Source organism: Salvia hispanica, chromosome 5 (genome assembly GCF_029641045.1).
Source record: "Salvia hispanica isolate PSC_SH4W2 chromosome 5, Shi_PSC_v1, whole genome shotgun sequence".
Classification (NCBI taxonomy): Eukaryota; Viridiplantae; Streptophyta; class Magnoliopsida; order Lamiales; family Lamiaceae; genus Salvia; species Salvia hispanica.
In genome coordinates, this window is record NC_142696.1 from 42,211,051 (window position 1) to 42,238,868 (window position 27,818).

At 37.5% G+C, this 27,818-nt stretch overlaps 2 protein-coding genes, 1 non-coding gene and 1 pseudogene across 5 annotated transcripts; 1 reads left to right on the forward strand and 3 right to left on the reverse strand.

The window, feature by feature from the left end:
- LOC125188062 (uncharacterized) lies at window positions 1-12,044 on the reverse strand. Of its 3 annotated transcripts, none has more exons than XM_089058412.1 (28): window positions 11,880-12,044; window positions 11,585-11,759; window positions 11,357-11,460; window positions 11,081-11,197; window positions 10,577-10,723; window positions 10,130-10,489; window positions 9,889-10,037; window positions 9,579-9,700; window positions 9,386-9,477; window positions 8,802-9,042; window positions 8,609-8,666; window positions 7,419-7,579; window positions 7,264-7,334; window positions 6,991-7,164; window positions 6,803-6,874; window positions 6,221-6,322; window positions 6,051-6,140; window positions 3,255-3,330; window positions 3,018-3,120; window positions 2,859-2,928; window positions 2,558-2,737; window positions 1,897-2,019; window positions 1,706-1,789; window positions 1,418-1,602; window positions 1,167-1,305; window positions 1,030-1,089; window positions 574-678; window positions 1-482 (listed from the first exon to the last, which is right to left on the reverse strand). In XM_089058412.1, the coding sequence occupies exons 1-28, from the start codon at window positions 11,985-11,987 to the stop codon at window positions 369-371; spliced, it is 3,582 nt and encodes a 1,193-aa protein (XP_088914538.1). In that variant the 5' UTR covers window positions 11,988-12,044; the 3' UTR covers window positions 1-368. The 3 variants fall into 3 exon arrangements, with proteins under 3 accessions (XP_088914538.1, XP_047940759.1, XP_088914537.1); XM_048084802.2 differs by having other exon boundaries at window positions 11,357-11,469; XM_089058411.1 differs by lacking the exons at window positions 10,130-10,489; window positions 10,577-10,723; window positions 11,081-11,197; ... (1 more) ...; window positions 11,585-11,759; window positions 11,880-12,044 and having other exon boundaries at window positions 7,419-7,567; window positions 9,889-10,053.
- Window positions 12,045-21,296: 9,252 nt separating this feature from the next.
- On the forward strand, window positions 21,297-26,568 carry LOC125186074 (adenylate kinase 4-like). The gene is made up of 6 exons (XM_048082390.2): window positions 21,297-21,585; window positions 22,808-22,953; window positions 23,033-23,152; window positions 23,234-23,401; window positions 23,650-23,739; window positions 26,348-26,568. The coding sequence occupies exons 1-6, from the start codon at window positions 21,477-21,479 to the stop codon at window positions 26,444-26,446; spliced, it is 732 nt and encodes a 243-aa protein (XP_047938347.1). The 5' UTR covers window positions 21,297-21,476; the 3' UTR covers window positions 26,447-26,568.
- Window positions 26,569-26,863: 295 nt separating this feature from the next.
- On the reverse strand, window positions 26,864-26,980 carry LOC125191480 (U5 spliceosomal RNA). The gene has a single exon (XR_007171159.1). It is a non-coding gene; the product is annotated as a U5 spliceosomal RNA (small nuclear RNA).
- A 487-nt stretch (window positions 26,981-27,467) lies between these two features.
- LOC125191481 (U5 spliceosomal RNA) lies at window positions 27,468-27,578 on the reverse strand (annotated as a pseudogene).
- Between the last annotated feature and the right edge of the window lie 240 nt (window positions 27,579-27,818).

Below are 27,818 nucleotides of genomic sequence, written 5' to 3' on the forward strand. Positions count from 1 at the left end.
TAACAAGGAAAACAAAACCAACTATAATTTATTATTGTTCGTTATAGCAACACAATGAAGAATGGAAACAACTATACGCACAGGATCGACTAATTCTTCTCAAACCCTATAAAAGTAATGAGGGATAACAACATCGTCGTCGTTTCCAGCCGAGATGGGGGAGACTAAACAAGCCATTCATTTTAACTTATTACGAGGCTATTCTAACCTTTCACCATCTCAACAAAAACTATTGTAAAACTTCAAAATCTATACTCCCATTATACAATTGGTGTGGCTTGATTCCACACCACATTCAACATAAAAAAGAGCTCGGTTGAGAGAACGAACAGTCGGAGAAGAGAGCAGCGCGTTTCAAATGTCTGCCATCACATGAAGTAGCTCAGGGGTTTTTTCCTTCTGGACCCCCCTTCACCGTATAGCTCGTTCCACTGAAGAAGCTCGGTCATGTTTATTGACTCTGATGAGACACTTGCACAAACCTATTTTTGCCAAAATTATTAAATGTTAAAAGTTTAGTTCACAAAGCCAGCAAGACTGAGAGTAGTAAGGTTTTAATAATTCTTCACTCACCCGCTCATGAGCGAATTTGAAGTCTTCTGAATTTAGCGAACGAATATCAGTGCTCCCACTCAATGCTGGTGGAGGCCTACCTTCAGCAAGAGCAGCTTCTTGATCCTGTTATTGACGCCCATTATAAGTCAACAGTAGAATTTCCAGAAATGGGAATGGTTAAATATCCAACATATTGTCAAACAATCATGACAACATATATCAAGAAATTTTCGATCATGTCAAGTTACACCAAAATCAGGAATGGCTAGCATAGACAACTATGGAAACAGAATGTATCCAAAATATGATTAAAAAAAGGCGTACTTATTCCCGCAAATAACTTGTAGTATCATGAAAGTAACCCTTGAAGTAACCCTTGGTTATGCTAAACCCTTATGCGCCAATAACATTGCACATTCCCTCAGGATTAGTACTATATCATAACTGTTAGCATTAATTGTAGAAACATAGTACCTTTTTCTCCTTTTCCAAAATCTCTCTAATTGGGCGATGTGCAGCCGTTACACACAAATTCTGAAAGGAAAAACAGATATTATGGTGACCCAGTCCTATGAATAATTCTTCACAAAAAAAGACTCAGTCTAACCGACCTTAAGATCACTTCCTGAATAACCATCGGTCATACTTGCAACAGAAGCGAGATCCACATCTGGAGACAAGTCTTCTTTAGCTAGTATCACTCTTAGTATCTTTGCTCTGTTGGCAGCATCTGGCAAGTTCACCATCAATCTACAAAGAAGTGGTAGGAGATTAAAACATCAATCATAGATTAGAGTCACAATGTCATTAGACTATTTGTGTCCAATACTAGGTGTTCAGAAGATAACTGAACTTGCTTTACCTGCGGGGCAGTCGCCTAATCACAGCCTCATCAAGGTCAAAGGGCCTGTTTGTGGCAGCAAGTACCAAAACACGTTCTGTATCTTTTGTTCGCAACCCATCCCAGTTCACCATGAATTCATTTTTCATTTTGCGCATGGCCTCATGCTCTCCAGGATTTTCTCTTCTTCCCAGCATGCTGTCAACCTTGACAAGGAGAAGGGGGATAGAGAAGGCCACAAGAAAACTAAATCAAAGAACTGGTACTGAATGTGATGAGAATGATGAAACATAAGGTGGCGTGCCATACTTCATCAACAAATATAACACTAGGAGCAATTTTACTAGCCAGCGAAAAGACAGCCTTGACATACTTCTCGCCCTCACCGAACCACTGAAAGAGCAGAAAATAAGCAGTAGACGTTAAACAAGTTATATGAATGTTATGTGTGTATCTAGTACCATCCTATAAAGTTATACACATGTAGTCATTTTAAACACCTTAGATGTTATGCTGGACATTGATATGTTAATGAAGTTTGCGCCAGCTTCAGTTGCAACAGCCTTTGCAAGCATTGTCTTTCCTGTTCCAGGGGGACCGAATAAAAGTATACCCTTGCAGGGCTGCAAGAGAAAATTTTGAAGTTACTGTGATATCAAATAATTATGCAAATAAAAGCCTGGTAATGCATCTATCAGTAATCCATGAAGTAGTCTGACAGGGGAGAGAGACTGTATTTGAGAAGATCAGCAGTTTTAAAACATGGAGATTGGAGAGAATTCCAAACAGAATGCAGATTACATGCTTGTAACAAACATAAGTTAATGAGAAAATGTTAGACTGCCTTGTACATAAGTCTGTTGTTACATATCAAGAATACAGTAGAAATAGATCATATTGCCATTCACAGATAATTCAGAAATATTAAAACTATGGCCTCATGATTTAACAAAGAGCACTAGTTGGGGGAAAGAATCAATGATGAGGCATATGTGAAAATCAGTATAAATATAACATGAATCTACAAGTTGAAGTGAACCCAGTTCAATAACAAAAAGTTTTTGAGAGAAAAAAAAATGACACAAAATTATAGTCAGAAGTGGCAAAATCAAACTAGAAACTGATAACTAATTTTGTAACCCAAATCAATAGAGATGTTACCTTTGTCAGTTGGCCCTTGCAAAAAAGTTCAGGCCGCTGTAAAGGAAGCATCACTAACTCTTTCAATGTATCTTTGACATTTTCTAGTGCTCCAATATCATCAAACGTCACACCAATATCGCTGGGAGGGATTACATCAGCTAGAAGTCTCTTCTCAAATTCATTCTCAGTCACAACATCCTGGGAATTGGAAAAACATGACATTGTAATCAACAAAGATGTAATCGAGCAATCATAAAAATCAACCCAAAAAGATAGTTTTACTAAATCTATAATCTAATATCCATCAGCTTAGTAGGACCTTCAGGGATTTCTTTGAACTCTTGGAATCATTCTGGATTGCATGTAGAATTCTGATCCCATACTGGATGCTGATACAAAAGGTTTCATAAACAGTTTAGTTCCATGTTTATGCGCATTGAGGCACCCATCACACTTTTACGTGACAACTTGCTATTACCTCTCTATAGCCAAAGTAACCCTGGCATCTTTGAAATCTGTTTCAGCTTCAGGATTCGTCATCATATGGTGACTTAAAGCCCAACCAATCACCTTTTCGGCACCTTCAATATATTTCAGAAACTCTTCAATTATTGTCAACAAGTTTTTGTTCATTTGATATAGAGCCATAGCATGTCAACTGAAAAATTAGTAAAAATTTAACATGTTGATAAGGGGAAGTAAAAGATAATCTTACTCTCAATTGTGAGTGTTTGGTCTTTAATGTTCAAGGATTCAAGCTCATTACACTCCAGGCCACTACGATTGAGGACCTGCATGTTAAGAACATTAGCCATATTTTTAATAAAGCACTAGCAGCCTGAATTCATAGGATATTAATACTAGACAGTTCAAGGCCGACCTTCATCTCTTCTCAATGTATGGGGTTCCAGTCATTTTTTTATTTTCATTCTTTTACTGCAATTTTCCATTTTATGAGGTACTATGTCTATATAGTACTTTGATTTTGAGGATGGAGGAAGGCAACTGGCTAATGAGTAAAGTGCTTTCTTAGTAGTATAAGGAAGGAATAGGCAAAAATCTTGTTTTCCTATTACTAGGGAATACTTTACTAGTAGGAAAATCATAACGTATTTTCTCTTTTCATCAATAGAGCGCTTTATCCTTGCATTTGCGCTCTTTACTACCCTATAATGAGTTTTCTCAATATCGATAACGGCACAATTATGTCTTTTTTTAGAATGATATCTTTGTCTGTGTTATTCTACATTTAAATTAAGGGGACTGTTTGGGGTAAAACAAACAGTTTGCCTTTTGTTTGAGAATTTCCTTGCTTGATAATTTGGTTACCATCATTAGGTGCTACTTTTTTTTATATTTTTTGTTGGGAGGGGGGTGATGCAGCAACGCATCTTGTAATATGATATACTAAAGTTTAGAAAGAGAAATTTGAGTTTGAACGTTAGGTATGTCACTGTTTGCTTAGATTAGACATTGAGTTCAAAGAGGCAAGTTTCCGAGATAACATAAATTGGCTTAATACAAAGTTGATTTTATAGCACTATATCTAAATGTCCATAAATATTAATAATTGACATAAATATGTCCACGTAAGGAAGGTCCATCTCTTCAATGATAATTAAAAGCTGCGGTGGCAGATTTGATGGCGGCACCATGACATTTATGGCAGCATTTTTTACTGGCTTAGCCTTCTATTTGCCCATTAGCCCTAAACACGGGTCATTCGCCCAAAATCAGACTCATTTACTAAAATCCGACCTGATTTCACACTTGAAATAGGGTTTTAATATGTTTTCAGGTTTCCTCCACATTTAAACGCAAACACTACTACTTCCCTATCTATCCACCCCGGCCGCCCTAGTTCGCGCCGTCTGTTTAGCCTCATGTTTTATGTCTGTCTATTGGTTCAGTTTCTTTTCAAAATATATTTAGATTTTCAATTATAAAATAATACTACTATTATAATGGGTAATTTGCATGTACATTCCTACACTTTTACCAAATTCGGTTTGGCATACCAGCGTCAAAATCCCCCTATAAATACCAAACTAGTATTGATTTGTTATGATTTTGCAACCAAACTATTGATTTATTCTAATTTTGCTACCAATCAAATTTCGACACTAGCATAGCTAGATGACTTACTTACTTGGCACTATCGGATGTCAACCAAAACAATGTCACGTTTCCAGCAACAAAACAATATCATATTATACTAGATCAAATAATTTCATTTGTTTAATTCTGATTTACTATTAACCCATATTAGAGCCAAAAAAATTTATTGGTTGCAAAATCTAAATAAATCAATAGTTCAATAATTATAGAAAGATTATAAAGATGGTATGCAAAACCAGAATTTGAAGAAAGTTTAGGAATTTTCTAGCAAATACCCCTAATTATAATTAACAAACCTATAATTATATTAATGCGGTAGATTCATTCACAAAAAAGAGAAATGGGCTCAAGCAAGAAGATGCATGATTTGATTTATGAGATATTACCAAAAATTGCATGAGAGGTACAACCATAGAGATACAATTGATCAAATTTCGCTCAAAGACATTGATGAGTGTAACAAGTGGTTAGTTGGAGAGTTGGATGATGCTAATGTTGTTGGCAATTATTTGTTTATTAATGAAGATTCGCTTGATTGGAATATTGTCTACAAGACTTCAGGGGTTGGAGAGCCTTTAGACTAGGTCCAAGAAAAGAAAAGAGACTCCTACGTCAAGTTGTGATAGAGGTTTTAAGAGAGAGAAGTACTAAACCCACATCTACAAAAAAGGGAAAGGCAAATTGGAAGTGGTGGTTGAAGAGAGAAGGCTTGTAGATGAAGAATCCAAAGACGAAGAATTTGAGCGAGAACATGTTGGGAATATTAATGTATCCAAAGGTGAAGAGGAAGAAGGATTTGTTTCGTTGGATGTTGATGATAATGGCGCGGACAAGGATAACTATGTTGAGGTTGATAAGGATTTATGGGGATGTGAGTTTAGACTTGATATGTATTGATGTATGATGATTTTACATTTTAATTATTTAGCTAAGACTTCAAATATTAGACATGTTATGTCATGGTTCATGACATTATGTTTTAATTGTTATTCTAAGATTGAAATATTATGCTTTTACCATTTTCTAATGAGGTGGGCCTCATTATCCACTAACAATGCTCCAATTACTTTTTATTTCTATCTCTTATTTTACCAATTGTGCATTAAAACCTGTGCCGTTCCAAATTTCCATATTTTTATGGGACGGAGGGAGTATATATATTTTCATAATATTTTATTTATTTATTCATCGACCGCCATGCCGAGCGCCATAACTTTGTGGCAGTTTTTTGGTCAAAGTCGTAAAGATGCCATAAGACATTCATAGCATTGATTTCGTTATAGACTTAGCATGTTGGTCGATGCTCTTTATTAGGCAAAATAAGCATGTACAGGTAAGAAACAAAAATAGAGAGCAGGAATATAGTTCTATTGTGATCAAAAGAATTCCTCACAGTTCGTAAGTTATTCAGATTTGCGATCAATTTTAGGGTTTCAGCATCCCGTTCCAATTGCTGCTTCCAGCTAACCAGAAGTGCTTCATCCTGCAGCATTCATAAGCATTATCACACAATACGAATGGCACAAATCAGGTCTGTGGCTGTTAAGGAAACCAAGAACAGACCTGGGGCAGGTGAATTGTAACTTTATTAGGAAAAAGTTTAGATAGAAGCTTAGTGGCCTTGGTAACATCCTTTGTTCGATCATGCAACCTCCCAAAACTATCCTGAAGAGTCCATATATCATTATATTAGCAAATAAAACACTTACGAACCATGGTTTATGAGCTTGTGCTCTATGAAACCAAATTCTTAAAACGAGATTACTTAATCATTCAGAAAACATCGGCCTTTCAAACACAAAAGTCCATCAGAAATACTAGCATCCAAATTGATTGGATTAATTCTTAATCATCCAAATTCTCTAGGATTAATTCTTAATAAAGTGATTGGATAGCATCTTTTGGGGTTCTCCATGCTAATCATTCAACCATCGTATCTTCCATACTTCAATATGAAAAGGATAATCCACATGCTACTATAGACGAATTGCAACTTGGTAACACTCTTAAAATATGCCAAATACAAGGGGCTAGCACATTTTGCAGATAATACATGTTCAAGACTGTTCACTGCAAATCATAAATTGTTCAACACACAACCAACCAACTAATATAACTAACGGAACTGTATCAACAGATTCTTACAGGAAAAGCCAAGTCAAGCAAAGCAGTCTGGTTGCTGCCAAATTTTGTGAAAAGCAAACCACCAGGGTGAGACTGCAAAGGGAGCAACTAATTACTGAAATAATTCGGATACATAACAAGAAATTATAAGGTGTGAATGCCTTCAGAGATGGTTTGCAAGTATAATGGATATGGTCAATACTGAGTACCTTTTCTTTACGATTATCTGTCTGAGTCTGTGAGCCAATTATTACAATATTATTAGGAAGCTTTTCCAGCTTATTCTTATATGTACTATACGATTCCGAATTTCCTGCCATTGACTTCTCAGCATCTTTCATAAATAAAATAAAGGGCGAATATCTGCTTACTACAAACACCGTCTACAAATAAAGAGAGAAAACAAAGATTAGTATTAGAAAAACATGAGGCATACAAAAGCATCATTTTTAGCTCAACTATTTTAAAACATGCAACCCCACCTCAAACATAGTGTCTATGAGTAATTTGTCCAAATCCTCCACACCAGAGGTATCCAACCGAAGCTCATTGGCTGTAAAAGAGACAAATGTCTGAGATACGAGATCAACTAACTCACACAACACAGATAAGAGGAAAGCATTGAAGGTGAAATCACCATTGCAGAAGAATCCCTGACCCTTGTCACATAGACCTCCAAAATCAACTCCATCTTGCATAAGCTTGTCGAATCTCACACCAATTTTTGACAGGGGATTATCTTCAAATGGCAAGAGAACCTTGCCCCGCATTCCAGGAGTAGGACCTCTAAAAACCATGCTAAAAGAATGTAAGCTCACAATGTCTTGTAACAGAACAAGAGCCACCAATAAAAGCACATATGCGCCTTTGTATATCAATATATTAGACTAGTATGCATATGCAATATGGGTCAAATACAAAAATACAAAAATACAAAAGAGACCAAATAAGGTGTCTCTTCAGAGATATAGAAATAGTATATATTGCAAAATATATAGTATTTGTTTAATAACATGGTGATGTCTGGAAACAATGAACCCTTCATCTTGGTAAAAATATACCATCACTTAAAAGGCCTTTAACAGTGACTGCAATCCAACAAAAAATTCAAGTACCTAATCTGAAGCCAGCTATGATGTTGTGATTTAATAGCATTGAAACTCTGTAATCAATCAGTTCATATTTGACACCCTAGACCAATGGCCTCCAGAAAAGGAAATTTGGCTTCTAATGCTTCACCCATTTCTTTAATCAGTAATAGTAATTATTACCACATACAAAGAGTCAGAACTAGAACAGCACTTGTAGGAAGTCGTGAAATGAAAATAGAATACAAATATTCCAAGTGTTGGGGTGAAAATCAAAGCTAAGATTTCATGAATAAACTGAATAAGATAAACTTGAGGAAATAGTCGAATGAGAAGCAACATGGAAACTCATCTATTGGAAACTAGAAAAACTGTGACGCGCGATCAGTAGTAATATTGGTAACTTTTGTACAAAAAAAAGACCATAAGTTAGTGACTTAGTCAAGCATTAACTACGAGAAACGCAATCACAAGTATAACTGGTTACCATCAATTGGTTGGAAAAGGGTCATAAGAAGAGAAAACTCTATTGATATGTTTTATGCCAAATTGAAGGTAAACAATGTTGAGATCTCATGAGTCTGCGATTATATATAAATGCAAAATCACAACAAGGTCCAAGCCAATGTGCTTTGAGTACACTTGAAATTTCAGCAAGGTTATCCTTCATAAAAGAGTTTTTTAGTAAAATTCGAGCTATATTCTGCAAGAATAATTGCAAATGAATGACAAAAAATACCTGGCAGAACTAGAATATAAACCAGCAGAAGCTGGGCCAATAAACTTAACCCGATCACCTAAGATTTTCAAAAATCAGGTACATGTTAGAACTTAAATTTACAAACATTGTGTTATATATGCCGCCCTTTGTGTGGCTGTTAACACACATTCTGGCTAAGCAGACTAAACATTCGCCAAAAGGTCGTACTTACCAAATTTGATAGAAACATTCTTTGTCGTGTTTGCTGAAGATGGAACATTATCAGTTTCCATTTCTGTAGGCGACTCCAAGCAAGGCTGAGGAGTACTCAGCAAATTTTTGGTATCTGCTTCAACAGGTGAAAGTTCATTGTCCTTAACAAGCTCTGAGGATACAGGAACTTGTTTGCTGGTATTACTCACTTTCTCTGCATTATTTCCCACTTTGGGAAGCTCAACATCCTTTGAAGAACCCTAAGGCACGAGGATAACCAATAAATTGCAATGAAGTAATCAATGTTGATTTATTGTACAACAAAGACAGATGGTTTAAAGTATCAAACATTCGCACAGACCATCACTATCCTCGATTGACACTGGTGTTGCTTCATATTTTTCTTTAAAATTTAAAATAAAAGCATGGAATAACATTAATAAAAGAGTTTCATTAGTACTTAATCAAGTAAACCTAATAGCCCACAAGAACATAATTGAGTAAAAGAAGATAACTGCTTTTGTCCTGATTCCAAATATAACTATACAACGACATCATCAAATGCACAAATAATTAAGGATACAATAATGTCTCTAATCTTACTTTCAAGAATGAATGGCTGTCAAATATGAGCAATTTAGCCCCAAAGTAATGAGCCAGTGCCTTTGCCAACATCTCCTGATAAATATCAGACCCTGGAAAATAATTGTAACCACATTTTAAGAGTTCAGATGCTAAAAAGATCAGAGCCAAACCTGATAACATGAATTTGGATAGATATGGCCAAACGAGATACCTGCTGGACCAGAAAGCAAGATTCTTGGATTCAGAGTAGGAAGCTCAGATGTTAATTTAACTTGATCCTTGTGTTTTAGTTGTATATAAGAAGCTGCAATAAGCACACTTTTTGTGCTCTCACTGCAAGTTACATGAAAAGTGAAAAAGTATTAAGAATCCTTGACAAAGGTGGGTGCTTTATATATGTGATAATCAATTGCCACATCAATTGCAAAAAGCATGTAAAAGAACAATGCTTGCTTAATTTGTCTTGTTTTATAAATAAGATATTTGCTAATGTATGTAGTATATGCAATGGACTGATCTACCTCAAATAGTATGGAAAATTATCAAATGAAACATCTAGGTTTCGCCCATCCAAAATTGCAGCAATTAAGTCATCTCTAAATGCTGAACTCCGTGAACACATTACTGATTGAGATGCTGGTGCTGGATCCCTAACCCAGTCTCTGTCTTCCTGTTTAAACAATATCCACTCCTGAGTTATTTGAAAATAAACCATAAGATCAAATTTAAATTCTGTTATTCCACCAAAACTATGTGACTCGCCTCCAGTCCAGATTCTACATTGCCATCAAGAGGGAGATTCTTGTTTACGGCCCCATCAGCAGCAGCTACCTCATTTCCTAAATCGGTAGCTGAATTAACTTCTTGGCCATCAAGATCATCCTCATTAAGAATGGGCGAGGAAGGTGGTAGATCACTTCCTCGTAAATTTTTACCACTGGCCTGCGAAGTGGGCTTGACACGTGATAAATCAGGGCACATAGAGAGTGACGCCAAAATTGAAGCACCTGCTACAGCTGATGCATCTCCTCGTCTTTCCACAGGAATGAACTTTCCTATATTAGTCTGAACATCTGGAGGAAGGGTCTTGATTACACTATCATACGGTAGCTGTTGGAAAATCTACATGGATGAAATTAAGGAATCCCACAAGGAAGACTGGACATATGAAAGAAGGAGCATAGCAATGGCAAATAAATAAAAGGATACATAAGCATGACTTCCCAGAAAGCCAAACACCACTTCATCCCCTGAACTGAGATCACAACTTGTGTTTTTCTTGATTGTTTTTCCATTCACTAGCACACATCCTTTGCTTCCACGACTTTCAAGCACCGCAACAGGTTTATCATCACGCTGATCATTCCCAGTAAGCAAACAATGTCCATTAACACAAAATTAGCATTTCAGATCACAAGAGTTTACAAGATGTAGAGTACGTCAAGCAAAACATTAAGTGGCATATGTCTACAACTTATTCATCGTGTATTGATGAAAGGTTGCAGACTTGATAAGAACGGCTGCATGTACTTGACTTAACCAGCATATTATATACTCTCGTATTCACCATTACTACTCCAGATTACTATTATCCACCATTCATAACTGAAAAGCATAAAAAAAAATTGAAACCTCTACACGCGAGTATGCATGACTTGTCCCAACTCCTACTATATAAAAATCGCAGAAATGTGAGGTCAAATATAACAATACCTGGTCAAGACGTATGGAGCATAAAATCGCACTGATAGTCTGATCCCGAATCAAAAGATTAGCTTGTTTGCTTGAGCCTACCAAGAAGTTGGTTGTATACACAGAAACAGTAGGATTCTGCAAATATATAACATTAGCATTCACTTAGCACAACACTAAATTCGAAACTTCAAGAAGTTGAGCGGTCAAGTCAACTAAAAATACAAACAAGATAAGAATTCAATAAATACAAAACAAGAACACAGCTTTGCACCACAAACAGCAGACTAGAATCACCTGCGGAGATTCCGTAAGAAGTTTACACCAAGGTGAGGTCGTTTCATAACTTTGATGTTGCTTCCGCGATAGCAACGAACTCCTCGGCTTCTCCAATGCAGTAGCTGCAGCACCTAAATTTCAAAATTTTCACCGAATTCCAACCATTTTTCAGGCATGCACATTTCAGAGAGAAGCTAATTTGACAACATTTCAACAAATTCCAAACAGAAACAACTGAGAAGCAACCTTCGGGAACCACAGGTGTAGCAACAGAAACTGAGGCGGCGGCATCAGGAGCTGTGTCGGCGGCATCGGCGGCGGTGTTGGCGGGGAGCTCCGGCGGATCAGCCGAGCTTATTTCCTTTGGGTTCTCCGCCGGCGAGGACTCCGACGCCTTCGGATTATTGCTATTACTCGCGCCCTACACTCAAAAGGAGAGAAAACAAAAGCACTCAGAACCGATTGGTGCAATCCAGAAAGGAACAAAGCAAGAGCGGTGCATCTCGGTGCGTTTAGAGAGAGAGGGAAAGAGTGAGAGTGCCTTTGGACGCTTGGGGGAAGAAGGTTTATTGTGATTATCATCGGACGGCGAAGATGATCTCTTACTATTATTCGACGGCAGAGATCCACTTCGCCTCGTCGACACCATTTCAGCTTCCGCTTCTCTTTCTGGAATTCGTTTATCTTTTTAGAGAGAGGGAATATTTATTTATATGGACATCACTCTCTGATCTGTCATTTAAAGGAAAACTAGATGGCCAAAACTGAAAAATATAAGGGTTTAGGGGTTTCATTTTAAATAAAAGGATTTCTCGGGGGTATTATATAATAACTCCTCTCACGGGCAAATGGGATCGGGTCGGGTTTTTTTGTCAACTCGGGAGGTCTATTTTTTTGTCAACTCGGGAGGTACCAGACACCAATTTAGTTATTAGTCCATGAAGTAAAATGGTCAAATCACATTATATGTCGTACTATTTTATTTCATTTTATTTTTTAAGGACATTTATTGTCCCTGAAAATTTGATACAGTTTACTATTTCGGTCCGTCCTTGAAAATTTAATACACTTCACTTTTATCATTTTAGGTAGTGGATCCCGACCCCATATTCCACTAACTCATTCCTGCTCACATTTTATTATAAAACTAATACTTTAAAAATAGGATCCACATCCCACCAATTTTTTCAACTCACTTTCCATTACATTTCTTAAAACCCGTGTCGGGTCAAAGTATAGCAAATTTTGGGGAACGGGGGTAGTATTTTAGTATTCAGGCATTCGTCTCTTAGTCCATATGTACGATATGTATATAACTATTAATTTAATCGCTATATGAAATATAAAAAATGAACTTTTTTTAGAAGGTAATATAAATAGTGACCATCTTCTTAGCAATAAAATAGTGTAGCCATATAGTAAGAGTGTCATGTTAATTGTTTTTAAGAAGAATGTCATGTTAATTGTTTTTAAGAAGAATGTCATGTTAATTGCTAATTCTATTGTTGCAATACATAGCAGATAAAATAGTCATTATTTAAATAATTAAAATAAAAATTAGCCATTAATATAAGAGGTTAAAAATAGTTACACTGACTTTCTTTCACGGAGTACATGACAAGTGGATATAATAATTAAAAAATTAATATTTCAGTGTTTGAAGCGATTTGCGTATAAATAGATGGAGTGATTGCATCATTTGTTTATAACATAAATTTAATTTTATATGTAGAATTTTCATGGTACTAAAATATGTAGTTATTCTTATTAGGCCCAACTTTTTATTACATTCAATATTTATTTTTGATACTTTGAATATGGTAGGTTGATTAAAATAGTGTTTTTATTTATGAAATGTCCTTTTGGTCTTTAGGTACGGATGATTCACATGTAAAAATCTTGATTGTCAAAACATATTTATTTGTTGTTGTTCTCTAATTTAAAATTTAAAATACATCATTATTTCTCATACAATGAGAACAGATGAATTTTATCGTTACATTCCGCTCAAACAACATAGAATATAATGAAAATTGTGTGGTCTATATAGCATTGCTCGCATTTGAAAATTAAGCTTCAATGAAATATCATAGGAGCGTGATTGGCTCACAGATAAATTTTTCATGAGTTTACATATAGCAAGCTTTTCACATATTCGGGGATAATATTTTCCATATATTATGTTGTTTGATAGAATTTGGCAAAATTAAGAAACCATATCACCGTATGTTTGGTAGATGAAATTTGATTTTTTTCACACACGTAAATAAATAATGAAAATGACAATGATATCCCTGACTTTGGGCCTGAAATAACCATACACCCTTGGTCACGGTTCAGCAAACCCAAACCCATTTCTCTATCCCCAAAATCTCTCTCCCAACATCCCTCAAAGTCAAGCCCCAGCACCTCTTCGCCGCTACCACAGCCTTGTCCCTAAGCCACGCGCCGCTGTCGTTTGGACAAGTTGTACTACTCTCCGCTGGGAAAATTCATGGACGAGAGATGTAGCGATCAGGGAGAAATTGAGCAGCGTGAATGACACATCGGCATAGGTGAAGCAGCCGGAGGAATAGGGGCCGGCGATGATGAAGTCGGCCAGGGCGGAGATATCAGCGGGTCTGAACAAGATGAAGAAGGAGACGTAGGTGGAGATGTCGTAGTGTGCTTGTTGTTTAAGAAGTGTGAGGGGCAAATTAGGAAGAAATCGTTGTTTTCAAGTTTTCAGAGAAAGTGAGAAAACCTTATACCACCAAAAACCTCTGATAGTGTTTTCCGCAGAAGTCCTAAACTCATCTGACTTCACGTGAAACCCGATAATTTTATACCGGGTCTTCCGATAATTTTTGGAGCTACCAAACATGGGAGAAGGAAGAAATACAATGCATTTTTTGCCCTTTTCTTACTTTTTAACCCCTACCAATCAAGCCCTAGGTAAACACACCCACTTTTCACAATTAATTAATTTATTTCATCTATTGAATAAAGAAATCCAATCAGTATTTAGAATTAAGTGGACCTAGAATTCACATTTGAGGAATGTTTCCTTCATACACAACAATGATGAGATTATAGGATCTTAAAATATCCCGCTACAATGAGTATTATTGTTCAAACCACCTAAATGGATATGTACAGAGAAGGATGCGTAATACTCATGTTCAAGGATTTGGATGTGTTTTTGGTGTTGGCTGCTGCCACGCATTTTTTGGGTTGAGGAAAACAAATTAAACTTGACTTGGGAATCTTAAAAACTCCTAAGCTAACAGCTAGACCTAGGCGAAATACAAGAGAAAGTTGTGAGAAAATAACTGCTCAAGCACTAGATCTATGAAAACTACTCCAATTACCTAGACCTAGGAAACAAACTGACTGTGGGGACCATGACTGAAAAAGCAGAGTACGGACGAAAAGCTGGCAGAATAACTAACTCTCGTACTAACTAACAGCGACATCATCTTCTACAACCAAATTGCGTAAAACTCATGAGAAAATCAACATGAACGAAATCAAAACAGAGCAAACTAATTCTAGTCAAATTAATGCATAATCAACGAAGAACTGAACAGATCTGCAGACGCTAGACGAAGCAAAACAGAAAACAAGAAGAAAACTCAAATCCATCTAACAACTTCCTTTTCTCACTTCGAATCCAACCTCAGACGCTAAATCCACTCCGGATCCAAGCGTCCAACACGAACTCCAACCAACAGAAACACTTCATCACTTCAGATTCGAACAATAACCTCCAAACAGTCAATAAACCACAGATCTATCACCAAATTTCCATATCAAACACCACAATATCAAAATAAAACAGAGATCGACATAATACTTGTAAAAATAAACTTCCAGCAGCGAGATCTACGTAAATCAACTTGAAATTTAACAACTAAACGCAAATCAACCAAAGCGAAAAGGTAACGAGTAACATCAACAACCACGTCGACTCCCAAAAGTGAAGTTCGACAGCAAAAAGAGTAAAACAACTGAAATTAAATGAGATTGTATCTTCGTCCACACTCGGACGGTGTTGCAACTGCGAAACTTCTAAAGAAAAGTAACCCTTTGTACCCGACTACCCCAGATCTCCCATTCCCAAGTGTGTGTAATGTGTGTGAGCTAAGAAGAGAGTGAAAAAGTGATATGATGTGCGTTGCATGCTCTTCTATATATAGGCGTTGGAGTGGGGCCCAGCGAGGTATAGATAAGACTTTGTTGCCCTCAGCTATTGACTCCCTCTGTCACGCCTTCTTTTCTTTTAAATTCTGCTCACTTCATTCCTTTCCTTTGCTAGACCATCTCCTTCAGCATTTCCTCGATCTAGCGATTTTTCTTCACACACCTGGCTTAGGAAACGTGTTAGACCCAGCAAATTATAACATTTTTCACATATAACCGACGCATGAAATTAGCCTTATCAATTATTCACATGCTTCCACGTTGGAGAGTACATTTGCATTATATTGCATCAATCCATCATATGGTGATAAACCAAATATCATATGGTGATAAATCATTTGGTTTTTATAATTTTTTATGAAATACAATCAGAGGCGGACCTGCAAGTTATGATCGGGGGCCACTGAGACCCCCACCAACTTTCATATAATATACATATATTACATGGGAAATTTTGAATTGTAGTAGTAGTTCAAGTGACTGTGTAACTGGTTAAAAATATTGAGCTCCTGTTTACCTGAGTTCGAATCTTGCAAGTTCAATATTTTGTTATTTCCATTTTCCTTATTTAATTTCTTTTTATTACTCATTTTTCTTATGTTATGTGGTTTGCAACCCCCAGTGCAAAATTATTGCATTCGCCACTGCATACAATATATTATATCGGGGGATCAAAGCAAAGTTGTGTGTCACTAACATTTGTTTGTTCTCGTGTGTTTTAAATAACGTACATGTTATACTTTAACGTGCGAACAACCACAATATTTACAATTTTATAATTCATTATCATAATGCCAAAAAATAAACAATTATTTAGAGAACAATCAATTTTTTCAGCGAGAAATCTCATGTCACACAAAATTTTATGTGATATAATAGTTACTCTGTATTTGGTAATAAGTCCCCATCGGAAAACTACTATTTTTTCAATTCAATGAGTCGATCATATCACCACTCTTGCATGTGATACTCTCTGCCTTGGCACTCATTAGCTGAACTACAAATGACAATTGTGAATGCATCTTATAAACCAAGCCACAACTCATTATTAGCAACATTCTATATATTGTGAAATTGTTAGACATAAGGATCCAGTGGCTTTTGTGTCCTCGTTAAACTAAGGGTGTCTCTACCGGCGGACGCCCCGGTCGCCCCTCGCCGACGTCCGACCGAACATCCGCTGTAGTGAGCAGGACGTCCGCCCACGCCCGTCCCGAGTGCCCCTCCCATGGGCTCGCCCCTCGCGCGCACGTCCGACCGGACGTCCGCCACAGTGGCGAAGGTCGGACGTCCGAGATTTTTAATTATTATTTTATTTTATTTTAATAAACTCTATAAATAGGGCTCCCCCAACTTCATTTCATTCACACCACTTGTGTTGACAAGTTTCTCTCTAAATCTACAAATTTCATTTCTACTACAATGGAGTACAATAGAAACTCCCCCACCACGAGTGGAGGAAACACACCCTCGATTCCCATCGGATCGGAGGGAAATTTTGCAGGGATGAATCCCCAGATGGCGGGGATGGGCGGTATGCCGGCGATGACTCCCCAAATGTTCTACAATATGTACACTTGGATGAGTCAGATGGGTCAGATGATGCCAGGGGCAGCGGGTATGCCGGCAAATATGTCGGGGATGGGTGGGACGATGCCAGGGGCAGCGGGGATGGGCGGTATGCCGCCAAATATGGCGGGGGTGGGAGGGATGATGCCCGGGGCGGTGGGGATGGGCGGTACGCCGCCAAATATGTCAGTGGGTAGGTCGATGGAGAGGCGGAGCCCGAGGACGCCTAGGGAATCTGTCTATCGGCCATATATAGATTTGTTGGCCGATGATTCCCCTAGTACTGTTCCGGAGACTCAGTACGCCGACATCGAGACTTTCTCTTTTGAGGATCTGGGGCTATCGCCGATCCGTGAGACTCCCGATGAGGCGGAGCCAGCTGCAAGGGACAGGAGCAAAGGCAAGGGCAAGGTCAGGGGCGGGGGTAGGGGCAAGGGCAAGGGCAAAGTCCCGAGCTCTTCCTCGCACACGGGGGCAGAGGAGGAGGAGGGCGAGGATGAGACTGAGAGGAGGACGATCTGGTCCGTGTGGGAAAATGCCGCGCTTGCGAAGGCATGGATCGGTGTTGTAGAGGATCCCTATGTCGGGGCGAACCAGTATGTTGACCGAATGTGGCATCGCATTAGTGCCACCTACCGCAACGTCAAACCGTCTGGGGCGAAGCCTCGCACACCCGAGCAATGCCGGAAACAGTGGCTTCGGTTGAGGCCTAAGCTCAGTCGTTTTGCCGCCCTCTACCAAAACAACATGCGCATGGTAACCAGCGGCATGTCTAGGATGATGTGAAGAGACAAACCTTGGTTCAGTACCCCAACCGAGAGTTGAACATCAAACAGTTTGACCAGTGGGAGGCCTTTCTCGTGGTCAAGGATTCGCAAAAGTTTGCGATTGGTGTCGAATCGGGCTGGAAGCGGACGAAGATCAACTCTTCCGGTGAGTACAGCAGCAGTGCTGGTTCGCACGAGCTCCCCGAAGCCGAGGAAGTGGCCCCGCTACCACGAACAGACTCTCGCCGTCGTCGTCGCCCGATGGGGCAACAGGCTGCGCAGCGGATGGCGAGGGGAAGCGGCAGCGGCAGCGGGTCCTACGAGGTCAAATCGGAGTCCCCAGGAGGCCCAGAGAACGACTGCCTCACCCGCGCGCAGCAAACGAAGACCCTGGTGCAGAGCACTATGAAGTGGTATAACGCGCAGGATCCAGTGTTGAAAGGGCTGTGCAAGGAGGTGGTCGACCAATGTCGGCGCGATTTAAGGATGCCACCCATTGATGATTATGGCGTCGAGATCGGGGGCGGGGATATCGGAGGCGGCAGAGGCACGGGCGACGGGGACGAGGACGAGGAGGAGGAGTGAGAGCCGAGGGTATTATGTAATTTTATTTTTAAACTATGTTTTTTTTTAAATTATGTAATTTTTTTAATGTAATTTTTTTAATGAAGTTTTCGAATTTTCCCGTATTCCATTTCGACTTATTAATTCCGTAAATTTTTAGTCCGTAAATTGAATAATTGTGGGAATGGCTAGTGGAAGTCCTAGTGGGAAGTCCTAGTGCAGTGGGAAGAGCTAGTGCTGACGTGGCAGACAGTTTTTGTGGGAAGGGCTAGTGGAGGTCCTAGTGGGAGGGTGACAGGAACATTAGAGTGCAGTGCAGGTGTGATATGTGTCACTCGATCTAACAGGTCCAGAGGATTCGACTAGACTTCGGAGGCTAGAAGATCATGAAACTTATCAGAAAGGGGTCGTTGGGTGCACTCTGTTCCTTCAAAAACCTCAACCCACTATACTACAACTTAGCACAGGGAAGTAAAGGATCGATCCCACGAGGACGAAGGTGCTACGAAACTGCATTTGAGGATGTTTTGGGAAAAAAGGGGTTGGCTGCTACCACGCAATTTTGTGGGTCGAGAACTTAAAACTACTTGGTCTGAGAGATAAGCAAAACTTTACTCTACCTATTGGGTCTAATAGAACAGAAGAACTTTACTCTACCTACTGGGTCTAATAGAACATAAGAACTTTACTCTACCTACTGGGTCTAAGAACTGAGAGCGTACGGAGCATACATGACTTAGAGAAACTGAGATATTTTTAAGTTCTAAAACAGCTGGAGTAAACTTAACTAGAACGGCTTTCCTAATTTGGACAGACAAACATAAAGCAAAAAGCAAGACAAGTTTCCTTAAACTACCAGCGTCTGGAAAAGCATGCAGAAAAGTAAAAGAGACAAAGTGGATCGTACTAACAGGTCTAGGGAACATGCAGAAAAAGCAAAGTACATGCTGAAAAGTATTGACATAAAGCATATTTGGTTCTAACTACCAACAACTTCATCTTCTTCGGGAATCAAACGAGAATAGCAGAGAAAACAGAGTTTTAATCACCATGAAAACAGAGCAAACTTTAGATCTAGACTTAAAACGAGAAATTAAAGCCTAAACTAACAGATCTACGCTACTGGACCTAAAGGATGCAGAAACAGAAAGTAAATAGCCATAATCATGCACAACGTAAACATCAAGCACCAAATATGCGAAACTTCAACTCCAAAACACCACGATTCAACAAATTCAAACATCTCCATATGCAAATCCCCAACCTCCAACAACAAACCAATAGATCTCAGCTCCAAACATCCAACAACAAACAAAGAACGAAAGCTAAAAGCAAGAGATGATGATCATAAACTCAGAGATATCCAACCAAAGGCAAACATAAACTTCCATAATAACTAGAAATAAGTCTGAATCCATTAGATCAAAGAGAGAAACTAGAGTTGCGAAACTTAAAAACCACAAAGTACTAAACGAAAGCAATAAAATTGTTTCTTCGCCTTCACAAGGCGGTGTTATACAGCAAAATAACAACGATGACGATGAGAACCACGGTGGCCAGAATCCTCCATGTCCAAGTGCGCAGCAACACGAAATGAAAATTTTGAAGTATGGAACTAGAGCTAGGAGAGTGTAGAAGTGGCTGTTCACGGTCTGTCTTGTTCTTCAAGGTTGAACTTCTTATATATGCGAGGCTCTGATCCCTAGGGTCCCCTGGTGATTTGACGCTCTTGCCCTTGAGTAAGACTCTTCAAAATAATCTGCTCTCGCTCTATTCTGCTCCTGTCGCCAACTTTTGATTCTCCCAGGTCCGAACGACGACGTCTGATTTTCACTTCAATTCCATCTCTTTTGCATCTGCCAGGTCAGGTAACAGCAACTCCTGGGTCCGGCAGGTTTACTACACACCTGAACTCAATAATGCACATTAGCGCCCCAAATGCACAGAATTTTAACCCTAAACCAATGCATGAAACGAGCCTTATCAGAGGGACGCCACCGGAGACACCCTAAACTAGGTAGCAACTAATGAGGTTTGCAACAGAAAATTTGCAAAAATAATAAATTTGCATAATTGAATTCATAGATTGTATGCAAAGAACGAAAGTAATTTATGCAAGTAAAGTTTAAAATTCTAAATCATTAAGTTTATGATTTAGAATTAATTACCATTAATTGATTCTCTAAGACCTTGTGACTTTTTCATGTGACGATTCTTCTTACTCAATCGTAAATCCTCTGGTATATTCTCAAACTAAAAATATTTTTTTATGGACAAAATTGAGTATATTCATGAAAGACTTATGTGTGTGAATATGGGATTTTTTAAAATCTCATAATCTAGAACGTACTAATAACTTTATGGCCAATATAACAATTTGAAATTAGCTCGCGTTATAATAATTTGAAAGCAGTGTTTGTATAAAACATACTCCGTTGCTACTCACATTTCATTTTTAGAACATAACTCTAGTTTCCATTTTAAAATCCAACTTTATAAACACTAATTATTTACCAAAAAATCATCTTATTATAAAAAAATTCTAATCAACTGATACTTCTCAATTAACGGAGGGAGCAACAATTACTAAGTAATTAACAAAGCTTTTTTTTTTATTATTATAGTGGTGGAATAATATACTACTCCTAATATTTGTTTTTAACAAAGTGTTTTCATTACAGTGGTGGAACAATATACTACTCCCAATACTTATTTTTAAAATAAAAGATTAATATTGGAAATAAACGGATTTAAAATCAAATCTAAAATTTTAAAAATCAAAACCATGCATTACCAGTAATATCATTATTATATTCAAAATTAAACATTACAAATTTTACGTCGATTGGGATTTGGGAGGGTCAAAACTGTCATTTTGAAAAAAAAACCTCAGCATGCGACTGCCTCAGCTCGAATGCGGTGTTGAAAATCCCAAATTCCCGACTCCCCAAAACAAAGCAAAGAATTTGTGATTTGTGAAGGCAGGCATTGGCATTTGGCACCCAGTCCTCAATCCTCATCCGCTCTCCCACACAAGAGAGAGAAAGTAAGCAACAATGTCTGCTCCGGCGAATCTCGAGGACATGCCATCGGTGGATCTCATGACGGAGCTCCTCCGCCGTCTAAAATGCCAAACCAAGCCTGACAAACGTCTCATTTTAGTTGGTAATCTCTCTCTCTCCCGAACATACGTGCTTTTTCATTGCCATACCCTTTTTTATTGCTTTATTTTTCTTCTTTTTATCTTTATTTAATGGAATTTTTGTTTCTGAAATGTTGTTAAGATTCTATGTGGCTTAGATTTGACATAGACGAGTGCCTCGGCTCACAATTTGCCAATTTCGAAAAAGGAAATTGGATTTGAGGCTTGGAAGTAACTTGTGTATTGAATGTTGACCGGAGTGATGAATGACGATTCTTTTAATTTGGATTCTATTGACAAACTGATGCTCAATTCCTTAAGATTTGTTTCTATAAACTGCATCTATACAGCTTAGTGTGTTTATCTTGCCGATCCTGTTTTTGTGACGTCATTGTTTCTCAAGTTTCAGTTGGCATTGTGTTTTGAGGCTTGGTGCTAATTTTCAAAATTCAAGTCTACTTGTTTCAAAGTAAAACGTGGCATTGCCTCATTTCATGAACAGCCAAAATGCAGCTTCTTCGAGCGGTTTCCTATAGTGTCAGAGAGTTGTTTGGTTTTATATTTGAGGCTTGGTTTCCTAAAACCAAATGTCAACCTTGACTTTTTTTTCAGCTAAAAGCGTGTACTGAACAATTGAAGTGCATACTATTACCCAAAATAGTTGGAAGTTTATATCAAATGCACAGTCCTGAACTTTTTGGACTTATGGGACAGGAAGCTGTAATGGCCTTGCAAGATTACTTGGTGGCACTAAACGAATGACACAAATGATGATTGACAAAATCATTTCGTAAAATTGTCTCAAGTCTCAACGTATAGGAATCATTATCCTTATGTTCATAAAATTCAAGTTTGTGATGTCATATTTTCAAAAGGAGGATATCATATTCAAGTTTGCAATAAGATATGCCATATTTTCAAAAAGAGGATTATCGTATTCAAGTTTGCAATAGGATATGTCATATTTTCAAAAAGAGGACTATCATATTCTTTAATCACAGTTTGATAACTAATACCAGCAAGAGCATCTTGGTATACTAGTGTATCTCCGCTAGAATTCCTCAGCTTGTGAGATGGCATACAGTAAAATCCTGATGTTCTTAAATTAAATTAGTCCTATTGTCTCTGGTATGCAATCTTCAGGAAACAGTCTCCCAGGGAACTGTTTTTCTGAAACATGCTTTCTCCAAAGATACTTCAAGTCTTTAAGCAATAACGTAGTTCCGTGGTAACTTCAAACTGCAGGTCCACCAGGTTCTGGAAAAGGTACTCAATCACCAATTGTGAAGGATGAGTATTGTTTATGCCATCTGGCTACTGGGGATATGTTGAGAGCTGCTGTCACTGCAAAGACTCCCCTTGGAATCAAGGCGAAAGAGGCCATGGAAAAGGTACATGCAACACTCTATCTGCTTTAACTTCAGATGACAGAAAAACTCACCATGATTTTATTTACTCATGATTTTTCAGGGAGAACTTGTTACTGATGATTTGGTTATTGGGATAATAGATGATGCACTAAAGAAGCCTTCCTGTCAGAAAGGTTTTATTCTTGATGGATTCCCAAGGACAGTTGTCCAAGCAAAAAAGGTTGACACTGTCTGATTAAAATATTATTGAATTGGTAAGCTATAACATTTATCATCTGAACTGGGTCTTTCTCATATTCAGCTCGATGAGATGCTTGCCAAACGTGGAGTTAAGGTTGACAAGGTTTTGAACTTTGCAATTGATGATGCTATCTTGGAGGAGAGAATTACTGGTCGCTGGATCCACCCTTCCAGTGGCCGTTCCTACCACACCAAATTTGCACCTCCCAAAGTTCCTGGTGTAGATGATGTAATATAGTGTTTTCCACTTTTCCTTGGTCATCATTGCAAATGAGAGAGTCATTTTCATCCTTTTAATTCTGTTTTGCTAAATTCATGTTGTCACGTTTGATCTTTGAGTTTAAATTGCTATTCGAGTAGTCATTTAATTTTAATGCTAATGACTTTTTTCTTTCTCTTTGGGATAAACATGTTTGGCTGCTTCATCATTAATAATCTTTGAGGCTTAGACTCTGATTTAATGTAATTGTTTTGAAGGTAACTGGAGAGCCATTGATTCAACGTAAGGACGATACTGCAGCTGTTCTAAAGTCAAGGCTTGAAGCTTTCCACAAGCAAACTAAACCAGTATGGTTTTTTATTTTTTGCTCTTCCACTATTCTTCTCCCTCCCCAACCCCTCCCCACAAAGACTTCTTTAGACTCGTATTTCTGGGCATGCTATTTTAGCTGTTATTTCTTCTCTTGTATGCTAAACTTTTCGTTGCTACTGGGATCACATTTTTGGTGTTTTTGTCTCAAATATCTTTCCTACAAACACCATGTGTTTTTATCTACAGGCTAGAAATAAAAAAAAAGATAAGTTTCCAAAATTTTTATTAAACCTGAAATCTCTTTAATACCTAGTTAGTTTCCCTAATGAGTGATACTAGGAATTATATAGCACCACAGAATCAAACACCGATGGTGCCTTCACTGCACATACAGAATTGTTGACTATTCTGTACTCAGAATAACTCAACAAAATAAAATATTGGAATGCCATATGGTTCTTTAACTTAAAATATTATATATTAAAATAAGTAGTTTTAATTCTTTCTGTTCACTAGTTAAAATAAGCTTTATGGAGTATATAATTAAGATTAAAAATTTAGACTAGTTTGTTGGAGATGGCCTTATAAGAAGATTAAAATCTTAAAACTGGGCTCACTGGTTAGGTTTTGAACATTCTCATGTTCTTTTGCTCTATAGTTTTATCTGGCTTCATCATATGCATAAAGCGTTGTAATTTTGAGTAGAGCGGCACTGCATCAGAAGTCCAGCATCAGCAGATTTTGGTACTCTTCCATGATTCTGTTTGATCTCCAACTTCTCTATGCACTGATACTGTTGTAATGTTGGTTCGATTACTCCTCAACTCATTCTCGTTGCTTCTGAGAGATGCCACTTAAAAATATCTAATGGGAAAGTTGGGTAGATGGACCTCTTATAATTGGTCATATCATCTCTACCAAGATGCCTACTAACATTCTTTACGATCCTTCAGTACACTCATTTTATAGTAATCCCAGTTATATCAGAAGCATCTCACTTTTAATTGCAAAGAATGTGTGGATTATTGTGATACTTAAATTTTGACAAACTTATTTTAGGAAAAGGATATTGTTTGTTGAGATCTAGGATACCCGTTATGTTATTTAGAATATATTGTAAAACTTTCTTGATGTAATACAGATGGTTGGACAAACAAACAGCCACAAAGATATCTTCAGGGACATGCCTCATGTTACATTGCTTTTCATTTTTTCCAACAGAACGCCTAATGGATTCTCATTCTACACAAATTTCTACAAAAATTTGTGTAGAATGAGAATCCATTAGGCGTTCTGTTGGAAAAAATTGGTCATATCATCTCTACCAAGATGCCTACTAACATTCTTTACGATCCTTCAGTACACTCATTTTATAGTAATCCCAGTTATATCAGAAGCATCTCACTTTTAATTGCAAAGAATGTGTGGATTATTGTGATACTTAAATTTTGACAAACTTATTTTAGGAAAAGGATATTGTTTGTTGAGATCTAGGATACCCGTTATGTTATTTAGAATATATTGTAAAACTTTCTTGATGTAATACAGATGGTTGGACAAACAAACAGCCACAAAGATATCTTCAGGGACATGCCTCATGTTACATTGCTTTTCATTTTTTCCAACAGAACGCCTAATGGATTCTCATTCTACACAAATTTCTACAAAAATTTGTGTAGAATGAGAATCCATTAGGCGTTCTGTTGGAAAAAATTGGTCATATCATCTCTACCAAGATGCCTACTAACATTCTTTACGATCCTTCAGTACACTCATTTTATAGTAATCCCAGTTATATCAGAAGCATCTCACTTTTAATTGCAAAGAATGTGTGGATTATTGTGATACTTAAATTTTGACAAACTTATTTTAGGAAAAGGATATTGTTTGTTGAGATCTAGGATACCCGTTATGTTATTTAGAATATATTGTAAAACTTTCTTGATGTAATACAGATGGTTGGACAAACAAACAGCCACAAAGATATCTTCAGGGACATGCCTCATGTTACATTGCTTTTCATTTTTTCCAACAGAACGCCTAATGGATTCTCATTCTACACAAATTTCTACAAAAATTCATCCACCCCACATCTGTTCTCCATAATCAATAAACAACTTTTGCCATCGTCGTTAATGAACTCTAAACATTACCCTTAGATTTAGGCACCAGAAATAAAGAATGAACTTTATTTGAATGTGAGGGATGTGTCCATTTTGCTAGTATCTTTAGAACCCTCTGGAGACTCCCTGCTTGGGCTTGCTAAGTTCATCAAGCTGAACTATAATTCAGTAGTTGCTGGAAAAGTTTCAATTGGCATGGTAACAACTAACAACCTTTCTCCACACAATATTTCTCTGAAGTCCCTAGTGGACCTGAGTTATGCTGGCAATTCCACTATAACCCTGATTTTCTTGATTAGTTAATGTAAGGTATATCTTGATAGTTGATGCCTTTCCTTGCACAGAATGGAAGCTACACCATTTCATCCTAATTCGAACTCGAACTCTCGAAGTAGTTCTGTGCCAAATACCCTTGATATTATGATATTTGTTAGACCTATTCCTATGATGCTTTTCTTCTAACCTGTTCTATTTTACATTATTAACTGAGCAGTGTGTTTGCTACGTCATAATTTTTCAGGTCATTGATTACTATAGCAAATTGGGCGTGGTTGCAAACCTCCATGCGGAGAAAACTCCTCAAGAGGTGACGGTAGAGGTCAAGAAGGCACTCTCCTGATTAAAAGGGAGGGATTTTGTTTGTCAACTAATAAACTGTAAAACACATTGTTATCCTGAAACATTTTTTGACATCCTATTGGGAGGCTCTAGGATTATTTCCTTTTTGCTGAGTTGACACAATTTAACTGTCTCGATCTTTTGCAATAACATATGATATCAGGTTTTTGAAGGTAGACCATTTATTTGTAACTGAAATGTATTTGCTATTCTAAAACTACAGAAATTTATATCATAAGTATGTTAACATGTGAACTATTTAAAATTATCCCATTTTTTATTTTACCTTACGCAGTACTACTATTCATGAATGAATGGTTTCAAATGGAAAACTCAATACGAAAAGTGTAACCTCCTTGGAACAACAATTTTAGAATTGATAAAAAATCCAGAAAAGAAATTTGAACTACAATTGCTTGGGTTGTCGATAAGACAACCCTCCAAAAAATGGTGTATGCCGCTTGATAGTGACGAGCACACGGTATTCTTTAGTAAAAGGCGAAAGAATAGTTCGCTATGTACTCAACACACGGAGCATGATTTTAACTTTAGATTTTGGCTGTGATTTTATATCAAATCAGACGCTATATAAGCCTTCTCTCGCCGATGTGGGACTGACTTCTCAATCCATGTAATTCCAAGTCCGCTTTTATGTCTTTCTTTTAGTAGTACTACTATTTTCTAATCACAACTCCCAGTAAAAAAATTTATTCTGAAAATTTTGTTATCTCTCTCCTTTGGATGCAATTTTTAATTCTACCCTAGCGTTTACAAACCTCTATTAAAAATCATTTCAAAACTCAAATATCGTATACACACACTAACATATGGAAAACTAGCAGTTTCCATTAAATTACTTGTAAAATTATTACCGACATTTAAATTTTGATAAGTAGTAGTATTAGTTTTTAACTAATTGGAAGTATTATCCTGTAGATTACAATGGATACCAACTAGCAAAAAGTAATGAAAATTGAACTAAATTAGTTGGGTTGCCGTATTGGCAACCCTCCAAAAAATGGTGTATGCCGCTTAATAGCAAAAAATGGCGTATGCCGCTTAATAGCGACGAGCACACGGTATTCTTTAGTAAAAGGCGAAAGAATAGTTCGCTATGTGCTCAACGCGCGGCTCCATGATTCAGACTTTGATTTCTTTTTCTTTTTTATACATTTTCGTAGTTTTACTCCTTTTTATTTAATAAAATGAGGTTCTGATAACAACTTTTACTTTGAAAGATTGGCTTGCGATAATCCTTGATGCAATTTTCAGTTCTTTCCTAACGTTTAATATACTATATCAGTTTTACTTCGTTTTGTTCTATGTGTATGGATTCATCATTTGTTGCATTTTGCTAATTTTAAAATTAATAC